This window comes from Durotheca rogersii, assembly GCF_024521655.1.
Source record: "Durotheca rogersii strain YMJ 92031201 chromosome Unknown GGS23scaffold_18, whole genome shotgun sequence".
Classification (NCBI taxonomy): Eukaryota; Fungi; Ascomycota; class Sordariomycetes; order Xylariales; family Xylariaceae; genus Durotheca; species Durotheca rogersii.
The window spans coordinates 608607-634911 of record NW_026251249.1 but is presented as its reverse complement, the minus strand read 5'-3'; the positions used below and the strand labels follow the sequence as shown (position 1 = coordinate 634911).

The 26305-nt window shown below is 56.9% G+C and overlaps 10 protein-coding genes across 10 annotated transcripts; 5 read left to right on the top strand and 5 right to left on the bottom strand.

Moving 5' to 3' along the window:
• Positions 1 to 89: 89 nt before the first annotated feature.
• Positions 90 to 1436, bottom strand: GGS23DRAFT_598614 (uncharacterized protein; the record flags this gene model as incomplete). The annotated part of the gene is made up of 1 exon (XM_051518807.1): positions 90 to 1436. One exon carries the CDS (start codon positions 1434 to 1436, stop codon positions 90 to 92), a length of 1347 nt encoding a protein of 448 aa, XP_051370172.1.
• A 1123-nt stretch (positions 1437 to 2559) lies between these two features.
• On the bottom strand, positions 2560 to 3051 carry GGS23DRAFT_598613 (uncharacterized protein; the record flags this gene model as incomplete). Its single annotated transcript, XM_051518806.1, has 1 exon — positions 2560 to 3051. The coding sequence occupies one exon, from the start codon at positions 3049 to 3051 to the stop codon at positions 2560 to 2562; it is 492 nt and encodes a 163-aa protein (XP_051370171.1).
• A 1227-nt stretch (positions 3052 to 4278) lies between these two features.
• On the top strand, positions 4279 to 7093 carry GGS23DRAFT_606325 (small oligopeptide transporter; the record flags this gene model as incomplete). Its single annotated transcript, XM_051519891.1, has 5 exons — positions 4279 to 5402; positions 5499 to 6085; positions 6256 to 6430; positions 6487 to 6955; positions 7025 to 7093. 5 exons carry the CDS (start codon positions 4279 to 4281, stop codon positions 7091 to 7093), a joined length of 2424 nt encoding a protein of 807 aa, XP_051370170.1.
• A 747-nt stretch (positions 7094 to 7840) lies between these two features.
• On the bottom strand, positions 7841 to 10421 carry GGS23DRAFT_576900 (TauD-domain-containing protein). The gene is made up of 6 exons (XM_051516886.1): positions 9927 to 10421; positions 9519 to 9857; positions 9058 to 9429; positions 8887 to 8988; positions 8059 to 8791; positions 7841 to 7993 (listed from the first exon to the last, which is right to left on the bottom strand). The coding sequence occupies exons 1-5, from the start codon at positions 10026 to 10028 to the stop codon at positions 8588 to 8590; spliced, it is 1119 nt and encodes a 372-aa protein (XP_051370169.1). The 5' UTR covers positions 10029 to 10421; the 3' UTR covers positions 7841 to 7993; positions 8059 to 8587.
• Positions 10422 to 10606: 185 nt separating this feature from the next.
• GGS23DRAFT_606323 (MFS general substrate transporter) lies at positions 10607 to 13201 on the top strand (the record flags this gene model as incomplete). The annotated part of the gene is made up of 11 exons (XM_051519890.1): positions 10607 to 10927; positions 11035 to 11170; positions 11233 to 11327; positions 11408 to 11545; positions 11607 to 11752; positions 11877 to 12258; positions 12339 to 12507; positions 12578 to 12656; positions 12718 to 12782; positions 12856 to 12983; positions 13130 to 13201. 11 exons carry the CDS (start codon positions 10607 to 10609, stop codon positions 13199 to 13201), a joined length of 1731 nt encoding a protein of 576 aa, XP_051370168.1.
• A 241-nt stretch (positions 13202 to 13442) lies between these two features.
• GGS23DRAFT_151396 (bacterial luciferase-like protein) lies at positions 13443 to 15133 on the top strand. Its single transcript, XM_051511368.1, has one exon. It carries the CDS (start codon positions 13870 to 13872, stop codon positions 14974 to 14976), a length of 1107 nt encoding a protein of 368 aa, XP_051370167.1. The 5' UTR covers positions 13443 to 13869; the 3' UTR covers positions 14977 to 15133.
• Positions 15134 to 15808, bottom strand: GGS23DRAFT_151374 (uncharacterized protein). The gene has a single exon (XM_051511366.1). The coding sequence runs from the start codon at positions 15674 to 15676 to the stop codon at positions 15290 to 15292; it is 387 nt and encodes a 128-aa protein (XP_051370166.1). The 5' UTR covers positions 15677 to 15808; the 3' UTR covers positions 15134 to 15289.
• Positions 15809 to 17634: 1826 nt separating this feature from the next.
• Positions 17635 to 19413, top strand: GGS23DRAFT_151339 (thiolase-like protein). Its single transcript, XM_051511365.1, has 2 exons — positions 17635 to 17916; positions 17975 to 19413. Exons 1-2 carry the CDS (start codon positions 17786 to 17788, stop codon positions 19191 to 19193), a joined length of 1350 nt encoding a protein of 449 aa, XP_051370165.1. The 5' UTR covers positions 17635 to 17785; the 3' UTR covers positions 19194 to 19413.
• Positions 19414 to 19902: 489 nt separating this feature from the next.
• Positions 19903 to 21063, top strand: GGS23DRAFT_598607 (asparaginase-domain-containing protein; the record flags this gene model as incomplete). The annotated part of the gene is made up of 2 exons (XM_051518805.1): positions 19903 to 20193; positions 20251 to 21063. 2 exons carry the CDS (start codon positions 19903 to 19905, stop codon positions 21061 to 21063), a joined length of 1104 nt encoding a protein of 367 aa, XP_051370164.1.
• A 234-nt stretch (positions 21064 to 21297) lies between these two features.
• Positions 21298 to 26080, bottom strand: GGS23DRAFT_598606 (uncharacterized protein; the record flags this gene model as incomplete). The annotated part of the gene is made up of 3 exons (XM_051518804.1): positions 21298 to 23124; positions 23175 to 25655; positions 25760 to 26080. The coding sequence occupies 3 exons, from the start codon at positions 26078 to 26080 to the stop codon at positions 21298 to 21300; spliced, it is 4629 nt and encodes a 1542-aa protein (XP_051370163.1).
• Positions 26081 to 26305: the final 225 nt, after the last annotated feature.

Sequence of the window (26305 nt, the reverse complement as noted above, 5' to 3'; positions counted from 1 at the left end):
ACGTCAAGCTCCAATGAGTGCCCCAAACCCAGGACAGACCGTCAGAGGGGAACAAAATCAAGGAAAAAAAGGCAAGGTCAGGACGTTGGCTAGGCGGCGGTCTTGGTGGCGTCGAGCGCGGCCATCTCGTCGTCCCACTTCCCGATGGGCGGCGAGTTCAGCCCGGCGAGGGGATCGGCCAGGGCCGTGTCGATGACTGTATTGTTACTCGTATCCGGTTTCTTGGACCCGGCGGCGGGCGTCGGTAGGGCAGGGAAGTCCTCGATGGTCGGTGGAGCTTGAGCGGGCCCCTTATGCTGTTGCTGGGGGTGGGCCGCGCCGTTTTGCGCCGGCCTGCCCCTGTCGCCGTCCTGGTAAAAGCTCCCTCCTCCTCGGCCACCTCTTCCGCCTCCCCGAGTCGGGTCTCCCCTACCGCGTCCGCGCCCGCGCCCGCGTCCACGTCCCCGGAAATCGTCGGGCCCGAACTCCCGCGGCACGAAATCGTCGCTCTCGGCGAACCGGCTGCTCGCCAGCGAGGATCCGGCGCTGCGGGCCCCGCGCACGCCGCCGTTCACGCCGCGGAAGCCGGCGCGGCGGTCGCGCTCGTCGTCGAGCGTCTTGCCCTCGTCCCAGCTGCCAGCGCCGCTGGCGCCACCTTCCCGGGCCCCCATAGCGCGCAGCTTGCGCTCGCGGTTAGCGGCGCGCTCCTCGTCCATACGACGGCGTTCCTCGTCGCCGCGGCGTCTACGCTCGGCCTCCTCGGCACGGCGGCGGCGGGCCTCCTCCATGCCCTTCTCGTACGCGATAGCGTGCGACCGGCTGTCGCGCTCCGCTTGCTCGAAGCGCCGAGTCTTCTCGGCCGCCAGCAGCCGCATCTGCTCCATCTTGGCCGCGAGCTCCGCGTCGGTCGGCTTCGTCCGCGGGTTCGCACCCGACGCCAGACGGTCCACCGACGCCGTGTTCTGACCTGGTGCTCCGGTCCCCACCGCGGGCGATGCGCGCTGCTGCTGCGGATGCGGATGCGGATGTCTAGGAGGTCGGGCGTCACCGTTGTTGGTACTGCCGACACTGACGGAGGGGGCGTCGTGAGATGGCTCAGAGGACCCGCCGTTCGCTGCTGTAGCTACGGTTGTTGATGCTATCGTCGCTGTCGAAGCGGCCCCCGCCCCCGCCCCCGTCCCCGCCCCCGTGGCGGCGGCAGGCTTCGGAGAGTGCTTGCGTGGGCGCTGCGATTGGTGATGCGGCGACGGCTTTGCGTGGCGCGATTGGGCTAGGGACGGCGGTATACTTGGCGTAGTGGCCGATTGGACCTGTGCAGAGGGCGTGGGCTGTTGACTCTCGTCGATCGCGGGTGCGGCGGGGTTTTCGACACGGTGGGCCGGCGGCTGGGCGATCACGGGCTCAAAGTCATCCGCGAACAAGTCGTCGTCGGTCCGGCCGTTGAATTGGTCGTCCATGACGGGCAACTTTTTCCTATCCAAAAAGCGATGACTGTCGGTGCTCAGATGCCGTAGTTGAGGTGCTAAGGTGAGTGCGGAGGATACTACCGAGAGAGAAGATACGACGAGAGGAAATTGTGTAAGTAAATTCATGCAAGGAACAGGTGTTCGCAAGGCCCGGCTAGTGTAGGTATGTGATGTGGGCACGTGGGTGAATATTGGAATGTCCGTTCACGCGTCCACATGTGGTCGATATAGGTACAGATCCGAGTCCGAGTCAAGGGAGGGATGGTATAACGGTAAGAGACTGTCTCCCTTCGTATGTAAGCAGCGGACGCACTGGCTGACTGGCTGACCTACTGCAGAGCAGACGATAACGACGTACCGTGTCGAGGGAGGAGCCTAAGTGTCCAATGGGGATGGAATGGAGGCATGGAGATAGGACAGGGACTCGAAGCAGAGAAGATGCTGTATGGTGGAAGAACAGGAGGGGGAGTTCAGGCGGAGAAAACCCGGCCACTTTGCTTCTCCCTTAAACCCCGCGTTCCGAGACAAGGTGAGGTGGGTTATCGAGGTTACGTAGCTAACGCGGCTCAGGCATATTATCATAGGTACTAGTGTTACTTGTCTACTCGTAACCTTGTGACGCCGCCCGAGTAGGTATACCCTTGCCCCGCCCGCTTATGCAATACCGTGAAGTTAGGTCGCTGCAAGGTGTATATGTGAATCCTAAGGCATCTAATTAATCAGTAAAGGACTCTTGCAACGCTTACCTATTTATAGTTAAAGACTCTTATAATGATTACCTATTTACCTAAAAGGAGGCTTATTTATTTACTTATAAATCAAGCTTTATAAAAGCTAATTATTTTGTAATTCCAGAACTTAGAATCTCCTCTTAATAAATTTGTAGTTAGGTTTAGTTTATAACGTTTCGTATACCTTTAAATAACTAAGTAATTATGAAGTAACGTAAGCGAGCCTTGCCAAAACGCACACATAGACTATCCAATATTGTAATATCGCTTAGGTAGGTGCCTACTACCTATGTACCTATCGATAAGCCGCCCCTCGCGTCGCCTGAGCACCGAATACCTACAAGGCACGATACTTTTCTTTCCATCACCCGATATTGCTGTCGTCACGGAGAGTCGGCGGGCAGTCTCTTCGCTATGGCTTCCTTCAAAGCGTTGATGCTTCCCACCATCTCCAGCCCGTGCTTCTGGCATACGATCTGTACGTTTCCCCGCTTGGTGTATCCCTCGGGTGCTACTACGATAGCCTTCCCTGTCCTCGCGCAGAGACCTAGCTCTAGCAGGCTGATGGGTGCCTCGGTGGCCGGGTGAAAGTGAAAAACCACTATATCGGCCTTTTCTTGCATCTCCAGTTCCCATTCCACCTGCTCGCGAAAGGGCGCACAGGCTGCGTCTTCGCGCCAGCTCTTGTCCCAATCCGCCCGGTACGGGTTGATGATGGTAAGGGGTAAGTCTGCGAGCGATTCCGCCAGGACCTCGCGCCAGTCTCGGTCGTCTGTCCTCGTCGTCGTGCCGGCCAAGAAGACGGACTTGATACCACGGTGGGGCTCCTGCGACGGTGCGAAAACGACGTGGTTTCTCGGATGATTCTGCGCCATTGTTCTGTCTTCCCCTTGCGGGAGGAATGACCGGAGGCGAGAGCTGATAAATAGGCGACGAGAGGAGGCTCCGGATGGCCGTGTCAAAATTACAGGCGGGCGTCAGATTCATATACCCACTACCTACCTATGTATGCTTGGCTGCGGCGAGACAGATACAGACAACCAGGGGTCCAATCACATCGTCGACCTCCCTTAACCAGCTCAACAGACGTGCGCTTTTCAACGAATTCCTGTCCCCGTTTGTTCCTCTCTCGTCACTCTGGTTACTAGTCCCAATTGCTGGATTCGCTTCTACCCCGGGTGGAGTCGTGGGAATATGCCTCTGATGGATACTGTCGTCCTCACTCGCTACTTAGCACCTAGGTCACCCGGCCGTTTTCTACCCCTCGGCGTTCACAATCTCCTGCGAGTATATGGGTATGTGCTCCTAGTCATTGAACGAGTGAAAGACGTGGTTTTCCGCCGTGGAATGCATCCCAAGCTCGGTACTCGTGCAGGCTACCTAGCCGCGACGGTTAAGATACGTAGGTAGTGCTTCGCAACCAACCCTACTAGGACAGCGATCCATACTTGTCTCTTCGTTATCTTTCCTAACACACCAGTGCCTCCTTTCACCCCTGCATGTCTCTTGCTTATCGACCACATATCCATACACACGCATATGAGTGTGGCTTATCTCCGCGACTGGGACAACCTGGGGAAGTGGGTATTGATAACCGACGGGCTCTGGTTCTCCCCTATCACCATCTTCCTTGGCCAGGGTCGGTTTAAAGCTGCCGAATCTTGGCAGTAGGTCCGAATGCTTGTTTACCCGTGGAAGGCCGATTCACCCTATTTAAGCTATTCGGCGATGTAACTCGTCTGGTACGCAGAGACGCTTCTATCAGACTGGGAAGGTCGATAGCCACACGTACCACACATAGGTACCACACGTATGCAGCCGACGCAAGGGAGGGTGAAAGACGCGGGGAGCAACTTAAGATATGCCGGTGGCGTTACCAATTCTTCAGCCCGTCGAGAGTCTCGATAGGCGGTTATCGGACGTGGGACAGGTGAAGGCTATCTATCCCTCCGAGCAGGAGGAGATAAAACTCACTCGTCCCCCTTCTCGGATATGGCACGGTGGAGGGTGATCCGGGTCTCTGCCGCGATTACGGACTCTGCCTGGCCGTATCCCCCATCATGAAGTATCCGTTCAACGAGTCGGCTTCTGCTTCTATAGGAATGTCGGCCAAAACCAGCCCCGATCCGGCCGTCACTGAAATATCGTCCGGGAATTCGTACGATGAGAAATGCGGTCGCGTTGATGTCTCAACTGCAATCGCGGACCTGGCCCAGATTCGACACGCCCATCAATGGGACCCTAACCTTCCCCAAGAGAAGCTCGATGCTGTCGAGTCAGCACTCGAACATGGAGACGCCACAGATATTGCCGCAGCCGAACCGATTTTCACCGAGGACTCGCCCTACGAAGAAGTTCGTGCCGCCGTGCGCAATACCGATGGCAGGGAGGTCGCCTGCACCGTCAGGGCGTGGATACTGGGCATGATATTCGTCACCCTTGGCAGCGGACTGAATATGCTGCTGAGCATGCGAAGCCCTGCTGTGAACTTCCCGGCCTTAGTGGTGGTACTACTAGTTTATCCCATTGGATGTCTTTGGGCCAAGGTTATGCCCACGAGGAAGTTCAATATCTTAGGGTTGGCGTGGACATTAAACACTGGCCCATTTACTATTAAGGAGCACGTCGTCGTCACCCTCATGTCGAACGTATCCATCTCATATGCCTACTCCACCGATGCTCTACTCGCGCTCCAGGGAAAGCCATTCTACGACGTCAACCTAGGATGGGGCTTTGCCTTGATATTTACCCTGAGCTCGCAACTCATCGGCATATCCCTGTCCGGCATGTTTAGACGGTTTCTGGTCTGGCCTTCGGCGATGATGTGGCCTAACCAGTTTTCGTACACCTCGCTCTTTTATGCGCTTCACGACAAGAGCAAAAGCGATGGGGCACAGTCCAATGGATGGGTCATTAGCCGTTACCGGTATTTTTTCATCGTGATGACCGCCATGTTCTGCTATTACTGGATCCCAGCCGTTCTCTGGCAAGGCCTCTCTGTATTCGCGTTTGTCACTTGGATCAGACCCGATAATGTTGTGCTCAATCAGCTCTTTGGTGGCTTCACGGGACTCTCCCTTCTCCCCATCACGTTCGACTGGACCTACGTTTCCGCATACCTGCAAGATCCTCTGCTGGCCCCGACACACTCCCACGTGAATACGTTACTCGGTCTCTTCATTTTTGTCATCATAACTACGATCGGAATTACGTACTCGGGGGCCATGTAAGTTACCACCATCCTACTAGAGACCAACTCTGCTTTATGGCTCGTTTATCATCGCGTAGGTACAATAACGTGGAGTTCCTAATGTACCCGCAGCTATGCCGAGTATCTTCCCCTCGTTACCTCTCAGGTTTACGACAACACCCAGAAACCTTTCACCGTCTCGCGAGTCCTCGGAGATAGTTTTACCCTCGACGTAGATAAGTTCCGGGCCTACTCTCCGCTATTCTTGTCCCCGACCCTGGCTCTGAATTACGGCCTTTCTTTTGCGGCCTTGACTGCGTCACTCGTCCACATCTCTCTCTTCAACGGCAAGGAGATATGGTACCGCTTCAAGACTGCTCGCAACCAGGAGCCCGACATACACCTCATGCTGATGAAGAGGTACACGGAGTGCCCCGAATGGTGGTATTTCGCACTTCTTCTCGTCTCCATCGCGCTCGGTCTGGGCACTGTCTTGGGCTACGACTCGCAACTTCCTTGGTGGGGATTCTTCGTATCCATCGTCCTGGCGTTCGTGTTCGTGATCCCCACGTGCATGGTGATGGCTGTGTCGAACATTCTGTTATCCTTGAATGTCCTCTCTCCCTTCATAGCTGGACTTATCTTCCCTGGCCGTCCGATAGGCGTGATGATATTCAAAGTCTTCAGCACAATTACGTTAGGACAGGCTCAGACATATGGTATGCGGGACGCTACCTACCCTTTTTACACAGGAGCTAACGAATCGGCAGTATGTGTAGTTCATCTCACTTTCCTCCTCCGTCTCCTCTGCTCAGCTTTGCGCCGCCTCCCTGCAAAAGCGATTACCCCTGACCCGAGCTCATGGGGAGGGGCAACTCCATTGTGCAAGTCCATTTTCGGATAACTGATGCTATGCAGAGCGCCGACCTGAAGTTGGGCCATTATATGAAAATCCCCCCCAAGGTTACCTTTTGGTGTCAAGTGGTAGCGAGTATCTGGGCGGTGTTTGTGCAAATCGCTGTCATGAACTGGACATTGGGAAATATCCCTGACGTTTGTTCCAAGTAAGCTACTTCACACTATTAGCTACTCACGCTGGACTAACTCGTAGTTCTCAAAGCAACCAAGTGAGTCACTTCAGCTGCCCGAACGGCCGGGCATTCTTTTCGTCGTCCATCGTATGGGGTGTCCTCGGGCCCCGTCGCATGTTCGGGCCTGGGTCAATGTATGTGAACTTCAACTGGTTTTGGCTTATTGGAGCTGGCCTGCCCCTGTTACTATGGATCTTGGCTCGGAAGATGCGGGTTGGGTTCGTACGCCATTTAAATGCGCCGGTAATGTTTGGGGCTATGGGGTGGCTGCCACCGGCTACGCCTCTCAGCTTCTCGTCGTGGGCAATCTTCGGGTTGGTATTCAACTACGGCATACGGAGGAGGTTTAACGGGTGGTGGCGCACGTACAACTACGTGACCGCGGCTGCTCTTGATGCGGGACTCATCTTGTCCACTATCATCATCTTCTTCGCTATCACCCTTCCCGGCGTTACTATTCCTCAATGGTGGGGAAACGTTGACGTGTTCAACACAGTCGTAAGTCAAGACACGATTCCGATGGCTGCCGTTACCGGTATATGCAGAAGTACTTACAGATATATCTAGGACGCTTCTTATTCAAGTTGGTTGAAGACGGTGTCTGAGGGTGAAACCTTTGGGCCGGAGACGTGGTAGAGATCCATGTGGGACGAGGGAATGAGTTCACAACTGCGTCTACTCTAGCACGTATTTATGCTCGATTATCTCATGCTCACTTGTTATCCTACAATATTCCCAGGAGCAACCTGGCCTCGCCGGTTATTCGTATAATTAACCAAGGAAATCACCGTTCTCTTCTTCTGGATGTAGTTGAAAAATACTCCTACATTCGATATTTTTAGCGCTACTTAGGGCTTATGTATTTATAAAGCTTCTAGCGCCTCCGAAACTCGCCCCCCTTTCAAAGCAATGGGGCGGGACGAGTGAAATCTCCTTCCCAACCCCTTGCCCCTTTCCGGGAATCATGTTCACGACGAGGAGGACCAGGCATTCTAGCAGCTCTATGACTCCGGCGTAAAACTCTGGGTTGCCCGCGACCTCACCGGGTTTGGGGAGCAACTATCTCGTTCCCGTTCCGAACTGACGTTTGCCCTTCGCCACATTAACGGGGCGGCCGTTCTCGTACACAATCCAAGGCATCTCCAGACCATTCCTACGCGCGGAAACTTGTCTCCTAGCACCTAATCCAACTAATGAAGGTCTAAACGCAGGTTTCCAGTTGTCAAGTTTCACGATGACCGGTATTTATTTGCTGGGGAATCCGCATTTCCATCTAATGGTGATGGCAAGGCATATTTGCCCCTACTCGGTTGCATGGGCACACCCCTAGATCCCGTACGTAATAATACCCTCGGCTGTCGAATACGCCTATCGAGGCGCGCCTCCTTGATGCCAAGAGGCGCTGGGGCTAGAGCGAGACGCGTAGGCGACTCAAGCACACGCTGGCCGCCGCGGAGGGCCCGCGCAAGGTCCGTAAGCTGCTCTACTTAGGCCTCGGGGACATGATGGACGCGCTGAGTGGGCGCTGAGGCGTAGGTACGTGGTATCAGCGCTTCCGGTCTAGTCCATGTACCCGCCATAACTTGCCCATCTGCCTGCAGATCTCCATGCATACAAGTCTGCTGGTGCGGCTGCGTCGATCGTCCCTAGCTACCAGCCGATCCCGTTCAACAACGAGCCTCCCGACGCGAGCGCAATGTGAGAGGAGTACGACGGCTTCGGCTTCGGCTTCGCGAACGAAGAAGCGGAGGACATGATGGGCTTGTGGGAGCTGAAGATCAGGGGCTTGGCGGGAGGCATCCACGGACAAGCATAGGGGATCCCGCACTTACAGTACTTATGTAAACTAGGCAATACCGGAGAGTGTCTAGCATGTTCTCGAGATCGTGCGAACTGCGTGTCGTAACGGAGCACCCTTCCTAAGAGAAATCGAGACGGGGTGCCTTAAGCAGTCATAGGGCGTATAAGTTCGACTAAGGGTGCCCGAATCTAGCAGTTCTTCTCGGTGCGTAGGTGTGCCTAATTCACGCTTAATAAATCACCGTGGCCCGGCCTGTTCCACCACACTGGTTCTCATCCCGAATCCGACCAACAATCCCCTCCCCCTCCCGCAACATCTCTCTCTATCCTTCACCAGACCGTCTCCAACCCGTTGACGCCGACGGGGCGCTCCGCCAGCGTCGTGATGCGGAAGCCGTGGCGCAGGCCCTCAGCCGCGACGTTGACGTCGTAGTCAGAGATGGCGGTGTGCGCCGTCACGCGGTTGTCCCAGAGCGAGACCGTCTCGTCGTCCCACTTCACGCGGACCTGGAGGTCAGCGCTCTGGGAGATGTGCTGAGGCGGGCGGCGTTAGCGAGGATTTTGTAACGGGGGACTGGGCCAGCTAGTGGTTGGTAGGCTAGAGGGGGTGGGACGGAGTAGCGACAAACCTTGAAGAGGAGCTGCAGCAGGGCGTCGGACTCTTCTTGCTTCAGCCCGATAATGCGCTTCGTGAATCCTGGGTTGATAAAGAGTGCTTTCTCGCCGGTCACCTTGGGGGTCAGGTTAGCGGTGTACTCGGCTAAAGGGGAGGGAGAGGAGGAGGAGTCTCGGCTGCTCACCGGGTGCACTCGGACGATGGGGTGGTACGATGTGACGGGATCACGGCGGACGAACTTGCCGTCGCGTGTCGCCCGGTCAGCCTGGGGGAACCCGCTGTGCTCAGCGCGCAGGCCCTCGAGCAGGGTTTTGATGGGGTCAGAGAGGCGCTCGTAGGCAGCAACCTGGGAGACCCAGGCGGTGTCGCCGCCGGTTGTGGGCACCGCGAGCAGCGTTAGCAGCGTGATGCCGGGTGGCTGGTGCTCGTACGACACATCTGAGTGATAGCCCGTCGTGGTTAGCCGGTCCGACCGGAACTGCGCCCGGTACAGGTTGTCCGGCCCTAGGTAGATGTTGTGGAACTCGATGGCGCCGTCGACGTGAGATCCCACGGGCTAGAGAGAGAGTGGCGCGGGTACATTCCTACGGTCAGCGATGACGAGGTAGAGGTAGAGGGAAGGAAAAAAGAGAGATAGTAACTAACGTGGACGTGGAGACGCCCGAAGTAGGACCCGAACTCCTTTTGCTTCTCGACACCAATGTCTTTGAAGTTCTGACCGCGGAAGACGACAACGCCCCGCTCAGCTATCAACAGAGCGAGCTCGTTCTTCTGCTCGTCGGTCAACTCGGAGAGCTGCAGGCCCGTGATCTCGGTGCCGACCCGCGGCGTGAGCTTCGTGATCTTTACGTTCGGGTCCTTCAACCCGAGCAGATGGGGCTTCGCTTTGTCGGCGGCGAGGCCCCGGTCTACGAACTCGAACGGCTCCGTCGGAGGGAACTTGGTTACCTCATCGTATACTGGCAGGTAGGCAGTATATTTGTACTACAGAACTCGCTTCAGTGCGCGTGTTCTGTGACAACCCCCGCCTTCGTATAATGCATCCTCACTTACTGCTGCGTGTTGGCCTTCGTCGTAGGCACGACTGATTTTCTTTTCTGCCCGAGCGGCCAGCTCATCTCGGCTTGGCAATTCAGCAGCGACTGAGGGGGCCATGATGTATCACGGAGAGTTGTAATTCAACTTGGGAAGCAGAGATCCCTGTTTCCTAGGTGGTCTCCCTGTCGGTTATTTATCTAGGATCGACGTTATAGGCCGTCGACGGCGTTATCAAGAGTCAAGTTGCTCCCCGCACATTCATCATACCTCCCGCGGATGGTGCGATACCAACTATCCCAGTATCTTCTCCAACAAGCTCAACGCTTGTGAGCACGCGAGATACAGCCAAGACCGGGCTTTCCTCTCTGATTGCCTAGATTTGCAAATGCTTCGATCTCGTTTGTTGAGTTGGCCCGTCTACTGTTACGTTCTTTCGTCACCTGTCGCGGAGATAGTATAAGATCTAGTATACTTATCGCTCCAGGTAACGGTGCGTGCGGAGCACGCAAGATGGGCATCCGCTGGCAAAGATAAACGATCGTCAAGTGTTACCGCAATGGCGATGGATCAATGAGAGGAGCTTGACCGGCCAATAAATACGATGGGTGTAGCGCGAGCCGCTTTCTTCTCGGTATCGGCAGATGTGAAGTCATTAACTGGTTCGGGCCGGGTCCGACCAAGTATAGGACGACAAGATGGCGACTAAGCGTGATATAATCACGGTCAATGAAGCTTCAAGACTAGACAATTCGTCTAGCGACGGGCTCAAGGATGCGGACCAAGAGAAGCAGCAAACGAAGACGTCCGCCGTGGCAACCAGAGAAGACAGCGCTCGCCCTGAACATCCGATTCTTAGTTTCTTCAAGCGGAGAGACAGACACAGGCCGGATGAAATCGCTACCCAGCCATCAGTCTTCGACGACCCTACCAGAGCACATCAGTTCAAGCCGAACCCCAAGTATGAGAATCTCCACCGATTCGAACCGTCCCTGAGATGGACGTGGCGGGAAGAAGAGGTACCCACCGTCTACAACTTGAGTTGAACTCTGTTCGGTGGAAGAAGACGGGTGACAGCAGCAAGCCGTTTGTATAAAATACCGAGCAGCTGACTCGCTCACAACAGATACTAGTTCGGAGGATCGACTGGAAAGTCACCGCCTGGGCCTGCATCGCCTTCTTCGCCCTGGATTTGGATCGGAGCAACCTTAGCCAAGCGAACACGGACAACTTCCTCGATGACATGGGCTTCACAACTAATGGTGAGGGCCACAGCCCCGGATAGGTTATGATAGCAGTGGGATCTCACGCACCGCCTTTTTAGATTACAACTATGGCAACACGGTGTTCACCGTATCTTTCCTGCTGGCCGAGCTCCCCTCTCAGTTGGTAAGCAAGAAAATCGGTCCAGATCGTTGGGTATGTAATACTCCTTCCTTTCTCACTCATTTAGTATCTCTAAAATGTACCGGTAGGCTTCGAATATTAATGTGACGCAGATACCGATTCAGATGATCCTCTGGAGCCTCGTCGCAAGCTTCCAGTTTTTTATGCGCAGTCGATCGTCGTTCCTCGCTTGCCGTGCCCTACTGGGCCTTCTACAAGGCGGGTTTATCCCGGACCTGATTCTCTACCTGGTAAGGAAGCCCCTCTTATGCCTCCGGTTTTAAGAGTCGGGTATTGACCACGCCCTTGCAGTCGTATTTCTACAAGGGCACTGAGTTGCCCTTTCGTCTGGCCTTATTCTGGATGGCGAACCGGCTGACGGATGTAATCGCTCCTTTGCTCGCCTACGGGCTCCTGAGGCTCAGAGGCTATCATGGGTATGAGGGTTGGCGCTGGCTGTAGGTCGGGATTTCACCTTTCTAGTCTTACGAATCCCTGAGACCTCTTCAATTCATTTCCCTCGTTCGCATTTTCAGTAATGAAAAGTGATGCTCACGCTCGGCGCGCGGCCATCCGAAACAGGTTTCTTATCGAGGGAATCCTTACGCTCGTCATCGGAATCTGGTCGTGGTTTATGATGGCGCCATCGCCGACGCAGACGCGGGCGTGGTACCGGCCGCGGGGGTGGTTCACGGAGCGCGAGGAAGGGATCCTCGTCAATCGGATCCTACGCGACGATCCGTCTAAGGGCGACATGCACAACCGCCAAGGCATCACTCTCGCCATGCTGTGGAAGTCCCTCGCCGACTACGACATCTGGCCTATCTACGCCATCGGTCTGACCTTCGGCATCCCGCCTGGACCCCCTGAGCGCTACCTCACGCTTACGCTGCGCGCCCTCGGCTTCGATACGTTCAACTCGAACCTGCTCAGCATCCCGGCGCAGGTCATGACCACTGTCAATGTAGGGCATACAAGCGAGAAATGCAGATACAAGAGGACTTGGCCCCTCCCTTGCGCGCCCATATGCTGACAAAGTGGCAGATGTTGATCCTGACTTACATCTCTGAGCTTGTCGACCAGCGAGCGTACACCGGTATATTCACGCAATTTTGGTATCTTCCGTGCATTATAGCTCTAGTATTGCTACCGGCAGACACGTCACGTTGGGGCACGTATGCGCTATTGACGGTTCTGTTGTCATACCCGACCCGTAAGCCCACCGGCCGGGTGACGGCCTCAAAGTTTGGTCTGTCCACTTTCGCTGACATTTCGTGTCGTAGCGCACCCGATGCAGGTCGGATGGGCGAGCAGAAATTCGAATACTGTTCGTACTAGAACTGTTTCTGCCGCCGCGTATAAGTGCGTTTCTACACCTTGCTCCGCGTCGGGGGGTGCGCGGTATAACTGACGCTGGACACAGCATCTCGGTGCAATTACAATCCATCATAAGCGCCAACATCTATCGCGACGATGACAAGCCACTGTGTTCGTACATCCCTCGGTAGCTACTCTTCTCTGCTGGGAGGTGGAGTGCAGACACGTTGCTTATGCGATCTAGACCGTCGGGGTAATAAAGTGCTTCTCGGAATCAACTGTGCGAACTTTTTCGTATATCTCGCCGCCAAGTTCTACTACGTCTACGCAAACAAGCGCAGAGAGAAGATATGGGACGCGATGACACCGGAGGTAAGCCGTTTAGAGGAGGAGGAGGAGGGGGGGGCATGGGGCCGAAGCCGTCGCGCGCCGCGCTGACGAAAAGCCTCCCCCCCCCGGATCTTCGTTCCGACATAATGGCGTGCGTGCACGGAATATTGTGCTAATGGCGCTCGCAGGAGCAGAATGACTATCGCGAGAATACTAAAGATGAAGGGAGCAAGCGGCTCGACTTCAGATTCGCAAGCTAAACCGACCCCGCACGCGACTGGGGGCAGGTCCTATAACAGGACAAGGAGGTGTTACCGTAACTCCTTTCCTCCGTCAGCGGCGACAGCCCTTTCACCGTTCAGGGGTAGTGGAGGGGAAAGGGGGGAGCTGGCGACGAGATAATTGATATGGGGAATGGCTTGATGATTATAAATCGTGCCATTTTACGTATTTTCCCTTGTCAAACAGCCCACGGCCCATCGGATACCGTTGCGAGGTTTTTGTTTAGAAGTGCGCCGCGGTGATAATTTCAGTTATTCGGTGGATAGTCTGGAGAATGGAGGGTTTTGCTGTCTGCGGATGAGGGACCGGGTTCTTGCAGTCGGCGACAGAGCTTATGATAAATAGACATTATCAACTATGTCGAACAAGTCCAGTGGCGGACTCGAGATATACCGGTAGATGTGTTCGTAGTATATACTAGGCCATGGTGCGGCGGGTGAAGGATGGAGGGATGTATGCGGCCGGCACCGGCCCAATCGATATTGCGTGATTCTCGATAAGTTGTCGCCATCGACGTCACGCCTCCGACGTCTGTATATAACGATGACCGGCGGCATTCCTAGCGCTGGCCAAATTTCTGTAAAACAAATAGCGGCTCAGACGGACGTGACTGTCACCACGGGGGAAAAGAGAAAAAAGCGCCAAAATGCCGACGGAATTCATTAGCCTAACCTTCCCCTCTCCTTCGACGGAGCTGGACCCGCTCCCCGAAACGGCCATAGACCCGGACTTCCTCGTCCGGTACGCCCGGAATCTGGATGACTATGCCTTCAACTACACCCTCGTGCCCTATGACTCGTCATATTTTGACCCCTTCACCGTCGGCGCCACCATCGCTTCCGTGACTAAGAATATCAAGATCATCATCGCCCTGCGGCCGAACACGCTGTACCCCACCGTTGCCGCCAAGGCGCTCGCCACGCTCGACCAGCTCAGCCGTGGTCGCGCCGTCGTGCACTTCATCGCCGGAGGCAGCGACGTCGAGCAGGCGCGCGAAGGCGACTTCCTGAACAAGGAGGAACGCTACGCACGACTCGAGGAGTACATCAAGATCCTGAAGCGGGCGTGGCAGTCGGCAGACCCGTTCGACTGGGATGGCAAGTATTACCAGTTCAAGCAGTTCACGAACCGCGTCCGCCCCGTCAACGGCAAGTCAATACCCGTGTCGGTGGGCGGCTCATCCGACGACGCGTACCGCATCGGCGGCTCGCTCGCCGATATCTTCGGGCTCTGGGGCGAGCCCCTCAAGGAGACCAAGGACCAGATCGACCGCATCTACGCGGCCGCAGACAAGGCCGGGCGGGCCCCGACCGACCGCCCGCGCATCTGGGTGACATTCCGGCCCATCCTGGCCGAGACGGACGAGCTCGCGTGGGCCAAAGCGCACCGCACGCTCGACGCGCTTAAGGGGAACCGCGCCGAAGGCAAGGGCCGGGTGCCGACGGACGCGCCGCCGCCGCAGAACGTCGGCTCGCAGCGGCTGCTGGAGATCGCGAAGCGCGGCGAGGTACAGGACCGTGCGCTGTGGTACCCGACGGTGACGGCGACGAACGCGCGCGGCGCGTCGACGGCGCTGGTGGGGTCTGTGCAGACGATCGTCGACTCGATCGTCGACTACGTCGACCTTGGATGCGAGCTCATCTCCATCCGTGGGTACGACAACCTCAACGACGCGATAGACTATGGTCGATACGTGCTGCCGGGCGTGCGCAAGGTGCTGAAAGAACGGGAGGCCAAGGCCAACGGTGCTTAGTAGTCGTAGGTAATTAGTCACGTAGCCGCCACGTAGCCAGCACGTAGCCAGCACGTAGCCAGCTACTCCGAAATGATAACGCGTCCATATCCCTGCTGAAGAAATACCTAGACTTATCGCACTTTCATCAGGTACGTGACATGAATCATGCCCATCGGCTTTCAAGCTAGGAACGAGGTGAAGGGGTGTCACGCGCGATCACCTTCCCGTCCGACGTCGTGTTCCCACCCCCGAGCCTCGGTGGTCGAAGATAGGACGTAAAGATCTAGAATAGCGCCCGCCCCGCGATAATCGAATGGTCTCAGTGGGACCTTCACGAGAGGACGGTGCGTACGAACATGGCTAGGCATAACAGGTGCACCACCAGATGCACAGACGGGCCGCCTAATGCGGGTTGCGTCTGCTCTTGCGCGTCAACTTGGTAAGCAATGCGGATGTAGGCTCGATAGCATGGCCAAAGATGATAGGATCCCAAGGCGGCGGCGAGTAGCCGTATCGTGTTATCGCCAAGGCTAGGTTGGGCGAGAATGACGATGCATACGAGGTTAGTTGCGAGTAGCAGCCCGCCATACTGGCGTAGAATGAGCTTCGCCGCAGGGGTGCACGCCGGAAGCTGCTTTTCCGGACGGAAGATGAACGACAGAGCGGCAGCGGTCTCGACGAGGGCATGTGCAGCGAACGGCAGTTTTGTTGAGATCATTGCGCGTCGCCTCGGCTCGATTCGGCGAGTCGGCAATGTGGGTTGCACTTCGAGAGCTGAGGTCGTATCGAAGAGGGAACAAGTTCGCGACGAGAAGAGGGTAGCTAAGCCTTCATAGTCCGGGCAGGCAGGTTATCGCATGTACGCAGACAGAAGCCGGGTGACATAATCAGGTGTTTCTCGACTTCAAACTGTCTCCCGCCCCCATGCATGGTACCGGTGTAACAGGTAGGGGGAGAATGACAACAATATCTTAGGTGCCTCTAGCCACGACCTCCCTGGGCGGACCTAAGTACCTGCTTCGGTGCTTGGAAACAACAACATCTTTTACCTCCTAAAATCGACCCTCTGGCGGGTATTGATACGACCAAAACAAGAAAGGATTGAGAGGCAGAACCATCGGGAAGGGAACGTCGATTTCCCATCCGCCCTTCACGGAGCAAAGAGGTGTACATACCTCTATGTAGGTAAAATCCCAACAACCCCTGACAGACGACGCCCCGAGCCGACAGGGGTGCGTGTAGCTCCAAGGCACATAACCTCGCGTACCTACACATACTCAGATGTCCGAAGAATACCTCCTAGCATAGGCATGTGCTTAGGAGAAGGGCATTACTGCGAACTGGAAACTTTCCTGGAAGCGTCCGCTGGGGCTAGCTAGAGAGCTACCGCACATCTACTGAGAGGAGAGGAGTAGGACAGGCCAATGGAGTTAGCGGACGTACTGGCGTTGCAGCGGAATCAAGCCAATCCGACGGCGATAGTAGCGGACTCGCGGGAGTGGGCTCGACAGGGGAGCATCTAGCCTCTATTATCATCCCCTATTCCGCACTGAAGCCAGGCCTCACCTCCAACGTGGTGTTGCGAGTGAGCACGACGTACATACCGAATCTGGCTATGCAAACCCCCAAAACCCGCCGCCGACGTCTCTACGTGTACATGTAGACCTGTTCGGACCGGCCTAGGTACTTCACATATCAGCATAGGCACATTGACTGTTGAGTGAGAGCCGTGGGTACCTACCTACCTCTACCTACCGACGCACCCCTTACAGGGTCCCAGGGAGCAAATTAAGTACCTGCTCTGCTCGCCCCGAGCGTGGCCCAAGTCGGCGGGTGGCAGGGGTGCCAAGGGCGCTGGAGTGGTAGCGGGCGACAGCGGGCGACAGCGTGTGGCAGCCAGCCGTTAGGCGGTGTATCATGATGGTTTCATAGCTTCGGGCGCTATACCTCCTTGAACGAGAGGTGAGTCGGGTACCGTAGAGATACCCAGCTCGGCAGCGGGCGCGTCACGGATTGCCCAGGTACTATGTAAGTACATAGACCCCTGATTAGCGGCTCGCCAGCCGAACAACAAGAGAGAGACCTTAGGTAGCCCCAGCCTCTATGAAAGCACCTAAGCTGTGCCCTACAGGTACCTGCAACACCGCAACACTGCAACACTGCAACACTGCAGCAACCCACACTTGCCCCGACACTGCCCTGTTCGTTCCCTCGTCGCTCTCACAGTCTCGTGTTACTTAGGTACCTCGAGCAAGCGCAACTTGGCTTCAGACCAAGCGCTGCGTAGTAAAGTCGCCTGGGCCGCGTCGTCTCTTCTGCTTTTCCTGCGTTTCTCTTCCCTCTCGTCTCCTCGCCGCGAATCCTGTCTAGGCGGCTTGGCATCTTGGAGCGTCGAATGCTGTCCCCTCACTCGCTGCAACCGTCGCTGGGTGTCCGTCGTCTCTCCTTCTTCTCTTTACATAATCCACGGCTTTCGTTCCTTATTCACCCAAGTTCGCTACACAGCCTCACTCGACGTCAGCTAGTCGGGCTTGCTCTCTATACTCGCTGCCTTCCTATTGTATATATACGCCGCCGCGGCATCCTCAGGACTTGTCGAGACGATATCACGAGGGGGCACCGAACAAGTCGACCTCGCTTAATTTGTGCTTACGTAGCCGTGCCCACCGCCTACCCTCATCGGAGCTACCCAGCAGTTTCTCAAGCTGCTTTGTCCCATCGCCGAGACGTATAAGCTGTAGTAGAGCCGACGATAGAAGCTTCGTTCGCACTCCATAGCGTGCCGCCTGAGCCTTCGTAAAGAGTAGCCTCCTCCTGAATTCGCAGGATGGCGTTGCCCAATACCTTTAGGGGCCTAGGCCTCTCGATCCTCGGCCTGGGAGCCGAGTATCCGCCCAACTCCCTCAAACCAGACGAGCTGGCTAAGCTCGCCGCGAAGTATTATCCCGAGTCACATGCGTAAGTAATCCTACTAGATCGTCGGGGACGGCACCCGGATCGTTGACGATACATCTAGAATGGAGAGGGTGTTGTCCATAAATCGCTTTACTGGCATCGACACCCGGTCGTCTGTCGGCACGTCTGACCATCCCCTGGTGAATAAGCCAGATGCCCCCTCGATAGCAGAGCTTCACGGGCTGTTCGTGTCACATGGCGTCCCGCTTGCTGTTGAGGCTTCCAGGACGGCCATGGCAGAAGCTCGGATGGATGTCTCTCAAATAACCCACATAGTTTCCACGACGTGCACGGATAGCGCGAATCCTGGCTTCGACCACTTCGTAGCAAAAGGCTTAGGCATCACGCACCCGGTCGAGAAGGTCCTGCTGCATGGTGTCGGCTGCTCAGGCGGATTGGCCGTTCTACGTACTGCTGCTAATTTGGCTCTGGGCCACTCGATGAGGGGGATGTCCGCCAGGATTCTTTGCGTTGCGCTCGAAGTGAGCACAACCATGGTACGAAGCGAGCTAAATAGCATCGACAAGCTACAAGAAACGCGCATCGGCGCCTGCTTATTTTCAGACTGCGCCAGCGCCCTGGTGTTGAGCAATGGCATCGGACTGCCCACGGTTGAACCGATCTACGAACTGCTAGGATGGGACCACAGAATCATCCCAGACACCGAAGCCGATCTTGGGTTTGACGTGGACCCTGTCGGCTGGAAGGTCGTGCTCTCACCCCGCGTCCCTACTCTGGCGACTCAGGCCCTCAGACCAAGTTTTGCCGACCTATTAAGAAGCATTCCTGGACTCCCTTCAGGATATCGTGAAGCGCCCGACTTCGATTGGGCGATGCACCCGGGCGGTTTAACGATCTTGACGGGAGCGGAGAAGGCGATGGGTATTTCGCCGGAGCACATGCGCGCTAGCTACGACCGATACATGAATCACGGGAACTCGAGCTCGGCGACCATGTTTAGCGTCATGGACCGCCTACGAAGCAAAGAGATGGATGAAATGGCCCCGGGCGGTCGCGCTCGGAACTACGTTGTGGGGTGTGCGTTCGGACCCGGGGTCTCTGTCGAGATGTGCATGCTGAAGCGCAACGTGGAACAGCGTGGGATGCAGACCCCTCCCGAAACCGACAGCGAGGCCAGCAGGAGCGAAGTCGGTGAAGACTCGGTAGACTGGGCGAGCGTCGAATCCAAGGAGTCGACCCCGGACACGCCCGGATCCGCAGACGCCCCAGGCGACGACCGTTTTGTCGACGAAGCACTTGCCAGCGTTGAATTGGACTGATTGCAATTACCTACATGTCGGGTTAAGTCGCGACATCGATATATACACCCAAGCCGCATCGATATGCAAATGATTCGAATTGATTCATATATACGTGCAGTATACCTATAGTAATGTCAGCGTGGGAAAGGCGGTATGTCGACCGTATGTACCAGTTGGCTCAACCAAAATTGTGCTTCCTTACACCTCAAGCGAGCCGTCTTCAGAAAACCCCCCCCCCCCCCCCCGTCCTAAATGCCCCGTAGGCCAGTATAATCTTGACGGTCTTAGCGGGGAGGACGGCGACTTATCCGAACCCACACGCGACGATACGGTACATCTTGCACGGGGCGCGAGAGGACGATGTTGCAATTGCTGCACCCGCTGAGATAATAGCCAAGCCGAACGGGGAAGATAAACAAATGAAGGGAGTCCGATGCGGGGAAAGAATCCAGGAACCTCCGTTTCTTAGCTTCCGGGATAGGTTAGCACGACTCCGTACACGATGCCATCTTGTAGGCGATAAGCACCTGGGAAAGCTTGGCTTGTTGGGGCGCATCGAGTTCCAAGTTCGTCGGATAACCGAACGAATGTACGTGGCCGGCCTTTTACACCCGGCCGCTACGTTGCAACGGCCATGACTTCAGGCAGAGAAACCGGGCTGTTCGTGGGGCGGCTGCGGCATCTTCTCCTTCCTTTCATCGTCTCTCTTGCTGCGCTCGCAGCTATCATGGCGCCTCTTCGTGAGTTCACGGTGGCCCCTATCATACTGTGGCTGTCAACATCTATTCTTGCTAGAAGCACCAATGACACGTACACGGGCAACAACTCGCCTGGCCTGCCCATGGTGATCAACACGTGGGGAGGGCCGTTTACAGCAGCGACTGACGCCGCTTACCTCGCTCTCCTTCAGCCTGAGACGTCTGCCCTCGACGCCGTCGAGATTGGATGCTCCACCTGCGAAGCAAATCAGTGCGATGGGAGCGTGGGGTTCGGCGGATCTCCAGACGAGAACTGCGAGGTGAGACACCGTCCACCCCTCTCACTACACCCCTCCCGTTATTAACCGGCTACCAAGACTACCCTTGACGCTATGATCATGGACGGAACGACCATGAAGTCGGGCGCTGTCGCCGCGCTGCGCCGCGTCCGCGACGCGGTCTCCGTCGCTCGAGCCGTGCTCGAGCACACCACGCACTCTCTGCTGGCGGGCGACCTCGCAACCGACTTCGCGGAATCCAACGGCTTTGCGGTTCAGGACCTGTCGACGCCCGAGTCGATCGCGTCGTGCGCGCGGTGGCGCGCTGCCGCCTGCCAGCCCAACTACCGCCTACGCGTGACGCCGGACCCGGCGACCTCGTGCGGGCCGTACTCGCCGTCGGCGGGAGACGAATACGGGGAAGAGCCGTCGGGAACGGCGAGGGAAGGCCACGACACCATCTCCATGATCGCGCTGCACGCCTCGGGTGCCATGGCAGCGGGCACGTCGACGAACGGCGCGGGGCGCAAGGTGCCGGGGCGCGTGGGCGACGGGCCCATCGCCGGCAGCGGGTCGTACGTCGACGGGGAGGTGGGCGGCTGCGGAGCCACGGGCGACGGCGACATCATGATGCGCTTCCTGCCGTGCTACCAGGCGGTGGAGAACCTCAGGCTGGGGATGGACCCGCAGAGGGCGGCCGCGGACGTGGTGCGCCGCATGGTGCGCCGGTACCCCGCGTTGCAGAGCGGGATCGTGGTCGTCGACAGCCAGGGACGGCACGGCGGCGCGGGCTCGGGCTGGACCTTCACGTACGCGTACCGCGGCGCAGGGATGAACGAAACTATCGTGGTCAGTGTGCCGCCGCTGAACGAGGGTGCTGCGGCGGGGACGGGCGATCTGCGGAAGAGTTAGGGAACGACCAAATTCTAAAGAATTGTGTGTAGCGAATGTCGAGATGCAACTGTTAATTCAGCTGAGGATAGGCCTTTGGTAGAGCCCGGGGCCGGATTTACACTGAACACGCCTATTTCTGAATCCCTATATTGAACAGTATCGACTGACAGTTCTAGTACCACATACCTACCGACCGACTCGACTCGGCACTCCGCCATCGCAACGCCGCCTGTCCCCTCCTTACCTCGCATCCTACTTTTTCGCATCCCCGTCTAAGTACTTCTTCCTCAGCTCGGCCTTCCACTGGTCCATGCTGATCCAACGCTCGGCGCCGCCGTCCGGCAGCGGGACGTAGCCGCGGGGCATGCCCTCGACGAGGCGCGGGTCCCAGGACGGCACCTCGATGAACTCGTGCTGGGGGCGGCACCGCAGGTCGGGCTTGCTCTTCTCCAGCTCGCCCGTGCGCAGCTTCTCCAGGCACGCCGCGCACAGCTGCAGCGCGCCGACGCAGTCCGCGCACGAGTGCAGCGTCTCGCTCATCACTGCCCACTCCCGGTCGCACCCGTCGCAGCTCACGAACCACGTCGGCTTGCCCGGCGCGTCCCCCGCCTTCTCCTCGCGGTCTCCGTCGGGCGGCTGCGGTGCGGCGGCGGTTTTGCTCTCGTCCTCGGCGCCGTTGGCGCCGTTGGCGGCGGCGGCCTCCTTCTCGGCGTCGACCCACTTCTGCCACCGCTGGAGCGCGTTGTACTGGACCATGTTGCGGAGGGCCCAGGTGATGCGGTTGTTGCGCACGTCGTCGACGGTGTTCGTGAGCCGCGCGAACATCCAGTAGGCCATGTCGTCGTTCTCCTCGTCGTCGTCCGACAGGAGCTCGATGCTCGTGCGCACGATGTGCTGGGTCCAGTCCTGCGCCAGCTTCAGCCCGCTGCCGCGCTTGTGGTGGAACCGGATCAGACAGCACGCCGTGACCGAGTTCATCCAGAGGTCGGCCACGTCGGCCATGTCCGGCAGCAAGCCGGCGAGGGAGTCGCCGTACTTGGCGGCCTCCTCGGCCGACACGCCCTCGCGGAACGCGCGGTCGAGGTACGTCTGCGCGAGCGAGTCCGTCATGGCTTCGATGGCGTGGCGCGACAGGCTCTCGGTGCGGGTGGGGCGGATGTCCTGTAGCGCCGTCTCCTGGATAGCCATGGCCTTGTCGCGGCGAGCGGGGTCGGCGGCGGAAGCGAGGGTGCGGGCGAAGCCGTCGCGGACGAGGAAGAGCAGGTCGTGGGTGTCCTCGTGGATGCCGTGGCTGACGCCGATGGCGAGGGTGAAGAACTTCTCGACTACGTCCCAGCGGCCGGTGGCGTCGGCGGCGCGGGCGAGCATGTCGGACTCGCGGACGTGGACGATGTCGAAGACGAACTCGTTAACAAGCTCGTCGAAGAAGGCGGCCCAGCTGTCGCTCGCCGCATTGAGCGCCTCGACGAAAGCGATGAGCTCGCCCCACGCCTCGCGGTCCCGGTACCGCAGCAGCACCTCGACGTAGCTGACGAAGTGCACGTAGTCGTAGTCGAGGCTCTCGCGGTGGATGCTCGCCGCGCGCGCGTCGTCCTCGCCCTGGTCCCACAGCCGGTCGCCGAGGTCGAGCGTGATGCGCGCGAGCAGCGACGAGTTGGCGTGGTCCTTAATCCAGTCTTCGTCCTCCTTGCGCAGCTCGTCGATGGCCTTCTTGGCGCGCGAGAGCAGGTCGACAGCCTCGGTGGAGCTCGTGTTCGGCTGCTTCGCGATGAAGTGGCACGCGTGCCAATTCTTGGGGTCGAGCTGGACGGTTTTGCGCGCGCGCGCTTGGTAGATCTCGACCGCACCATGCTGAAACGGGCACAGCTGGAAGGTGATGAGCGCTCCGTGGATCTCCCAGCTGGCCTGCTCGACCAGTGAGTCATTCTGCTTGTCGAGCACCTTCGCCGCCCAGGCCTCGATCATCGCTATGTGATCGAGGGAGAACTCCCGTCCCTCGTATTCCGCGAACATTTCCGAGTCCTCATCCCGATACGGATCCGGCTCGCTCGGCATCCGGCTTGACTTCTCCGGATCAATCTGAGCCGATATGTTAGCGAGGAGTTTACTTGTAGACGTCGATGGCTTACCCGTGATAAATAGCCGCGTATGAACCAACAGGCGCTGAGAAATTGGCGAGGGGTGAACTCGACGCGGCGGAAGAGATGATGCGCCAGTTCCTTCGCCGCGTATGAGTAGAGCACTTCATGTAGGTTGGCTGATGGCGCCTTCACCGCTGCGACAAGAGAAACGCCCGGCTCTTCGGTGATGTGCTTGGTCACTGAGGAATCGTGGAACCACCGGGACAGTTCTTGAACGCCAGACATGGAGTACACCCATTCGCATCGCGCCTCATGCAGGGTTTTGTATTCATTCTGATCCCAGGTGTTCATGCTTACGTTGGTATCGAAGGGCCAGAACATAGAGTCGATCCCACATTCCTCTGTGAGAAATTTGACAAGGAGTGGTCCAATCCTGCCTTTGAGATCTCGGTCCGCTATTGCCAGGTCGACTTCCTTCAGATGGTCCAGTAGCCAGTTCACCGAGTACTGGCGCAGTACCTTGTTGCTCCGCAGCTCTTCTTCCGTCAGGATGGTTAAGCAGGTAAGAGCGATTTTTATGTTCGCATTGTCGCTGTCGAGGCATATGTAGTCCTTTCGTCCAGCGCCAAGCATCGCATCAAAGAACCCTTCGAAACCAAACCTGGCATAAAGCTCGGGGGGGCAGACGTTGTTGAGGAAATGACGAACGATGGAAATCTCGGACTCCTGAATAACCTGTTGACCGTACGCGGCTACATCGAACAGGGCATCCTGCTGAGAGCCCTTCTCGGGAATCCGTTCTACGATTTCGGAAGATCGCCAGTCGACGTAACCCGTGTCCGTAATGGTGAATATGGGGTACTTTTCGGCGAGCTTCTGGGCAAAAGGGAGAAGCGATATCGTTAGTGTAGCCTGGGTCTCCCCCTCATCAGCAACCGACACGCCGGTCTTCCGCCTTGTGAGCGTTGGAGGTGCAGTAAGGGCATCTGGGAAATCTCTGGCCCGGTACTTGACAGATAGAATAGCTTCCATTATTTCAACTGAGTACCAGCTTCGGCCAGTCTCGACCCACAGCATTATCTCGTTGATTTCTTGGATCTCCTTAACGGTACGCGTCCTGTTGAGGCGGCGGATCTCGCTGTCAATTTGGTCAGTACGAGTCTTGTCAGCGTCCCTGAGCACCTCTTTAATGTCGTCGACGAGGTCAACCTTGGAAAGGGCATCGAGACTCGTATTCAGCTTGAAATAATCGCCGTCACATTTTCTTCGCAGAGTCTCCAGAATCCTATTCCTCCAGTCATCGATACCAGGCCGGCTAGAATCCTTGAGAATAGGCATGTTATCCATCCGATCCGTGATGTATTTATCAATATCGTCGTTGTTCTGATCGGAGAGTGTAATTATATCGTACTCGAGGCCGCCGTCTTGGTCGAGCCAATCGGATACAATATCCGTCCTGGCCGTTAAGAAAACGCGGGCTTTTTTGTCATCGGGGACTGAGGTCAATTTCCGGAACAGCTCGACCAGCGTCTTGTCCAGGCCGTCAACGAACAAGAAGAAAGTTGTGTCCGAATTCATTCTCTCCTTGTTGTTGACAAACAGTTGCTGCCAGAGGTCCAGCGTGCCGTCGAAGTCGGGAGATCGCTCAATGATTTGGTATACGGACTTCGTCATCGCTTCATAGGAGGTAGCGATCTGCCAAAGCAGTATTCGCGATACCAGCTCCAGTATACTACTAGTGTCCTCGTCCTCGGGTTTCCTCTTCTCGCTGTCCATAAAGAAGTAAACGGAGACCGTTCGAGACGTAGGCCCTGCTAGTTCCCCTTTCCTAACACATCTCAGAGCATTGGCCATTGCAGACGTCTTCCCCGAGCCATTCTTGCCTTCTAGCACGACGGCTGACCTTTTAAGGGAGGACGACTGCACCCACTGGCAGAAAACCTGATCATCTTTCAACCACTCCCCCGTTCCGCCAACCAGCGTGTTCTTGCGGGAATCGAACGTCCTCTGCCACGTTGGAATCGGTTCCCCGTCCACATCCAACGTCGTGCCCGGGAACCCGAGCGTTTTGGCGATTTTCCGGCGCCACTTCTTCGCCTCGTCCTCTTTCTTCTGCTCCTTCTGGGTTTCCAGTATCAACTTGACGTCTCCGGCACTGTCGCTCACTATCCTGTAGGTCTGGGCGTTGACTAGCAAGGACTCCTTCGCATTGAGCCGGTCCATCATACTCAGCAGGTCCTGGATACCGTTGTCGTTCAGGAAGAGCTGCTTCGTGAAGGCAAGAAACCTCTTGTGCTTTCGCCGCAACTTGATGGTGCGGTCGCATATCTCGACGAACAGGCGGAGATTCTGGCACGCGACGCGCGTGAGCCTGAAGTCCATCCTCCCCTGGTACGACTCGAGACGCTCGAGAAACTCGACGCATTTTTCTAGGAGCTCGGCAAGGTTCTCGAAGATACCCTCGTAACCCTGCCAAGCTTGTATGACGAAAGTGAGTGCGTTATAGCACATCCCTGCCGGCGCAAATACCTAGACCCTTCTCAGTAAGACATCCCTACCAAGAAATGCTCTTAGGGAGAGAGAGCCCTAGTCGGGGCGAGCACACGGATCCGATCACACGGCGAGGTACTTACTGTTGAGGCGCCTTCTGCAACCAGTCCACCAACGGTGTTGATGCACTGCAGAGTTCTCCCAACGATTTTCTTGAATAGGCCAAACTTCTCCGACTTCTCCTTGTCTGAGTCCTGGACACCATCGATGAACTTGAGAACGGCGTCAATGTCAAGAGTCTTCTGGATCTTGGTGGGGTCTCCACCAGCCAGCTCGACGACTTTGTTATTGACTTCCTTCCATATTGCCTCGATCTCCTTCTGTTCGGCTAGGTCCGTCGCCTTCTCGGAGGCCGCACCGACGCTTAGTCCACTCGTCGACGGTTGCAAGGTTGAGGGTGCCATTATGGCACGTGCCGTATGGTTGTAGGTATGTTAAAACGAACCTCTCTTGCTTTCGCCTGTAGCTACTTTGGAAACAGAGTGAAGCAAATATTCCCGCGTATTCGTAAGTGTTCTTTCTGTCTATTGTTATACTTCTTCGCTATAATACCCACCTCTAAGTGTAGAAACCTCGAGACTCCGACGAGCGAATTTCATGCCGCCGCATACCCCGGCACGGCCTAACAT

What these genes read in the sequence shown, in the direction of transcription:
- GGS23DRAFT_576900 (XM_051516886.1), bottom strand. Translation starts at nt 10,028, where the DNA reads ATGGCCCCCTCAGTCGCTGCTGAATTGCCAAGCCGAGATGAGCTGGCC. An exon ending in TCGGGCGTCTCCACGTCCAC is followed by an intron (nt 9,430 to 9,518) that starts GTTAGTTACTAT and finishes CTCTCTCTCTAG; the next exon opens with CCCGTGGGATCTCACGTCGA. An exon ending in CCATCGTCCGAGTGCACCCG is followed by an intron (nt 8,989 to 9,057) that starts GTGAGCAGCCGA and finishes CTGACCCCCAAG; the next exon opens with GTGACCGGCGAGAAAGCACT.
- GGS23DRAFT_151396 (XM_051511368.1), top strand. Translation starts at nt 13,870, where the DNA reads ATGCCGACGGAATTCATTAGCCTAACCTTCCCCTCTCCTTCGACGGAG.
- GGS23DRAFT_151374 (XM_051511366.1), bottom strand. Translation starts at nt 15,676, where the DNA reads ATGATCTCAACAAAACTGCCGTTCGCTGCACATGCCCTCGTCGAGACC.
- GGS23DRAFT_151339 (XM_051511365.1), top strand. Translation starts at nt 17,786, where the DNA reads ATGGCGTTGCCCAATACCTTTAGGGGCCTAGGCCTCTCGATCCTCGGC. An exon ending in TATTATCCCGAGTCACATGC is followed by an intron (nt 17,917 to 17,974) that starts GTAAGTAATCCT and finishes CGATACATCTAG; the next exon opens with AATGGAGAGGGTGTTGTCCA.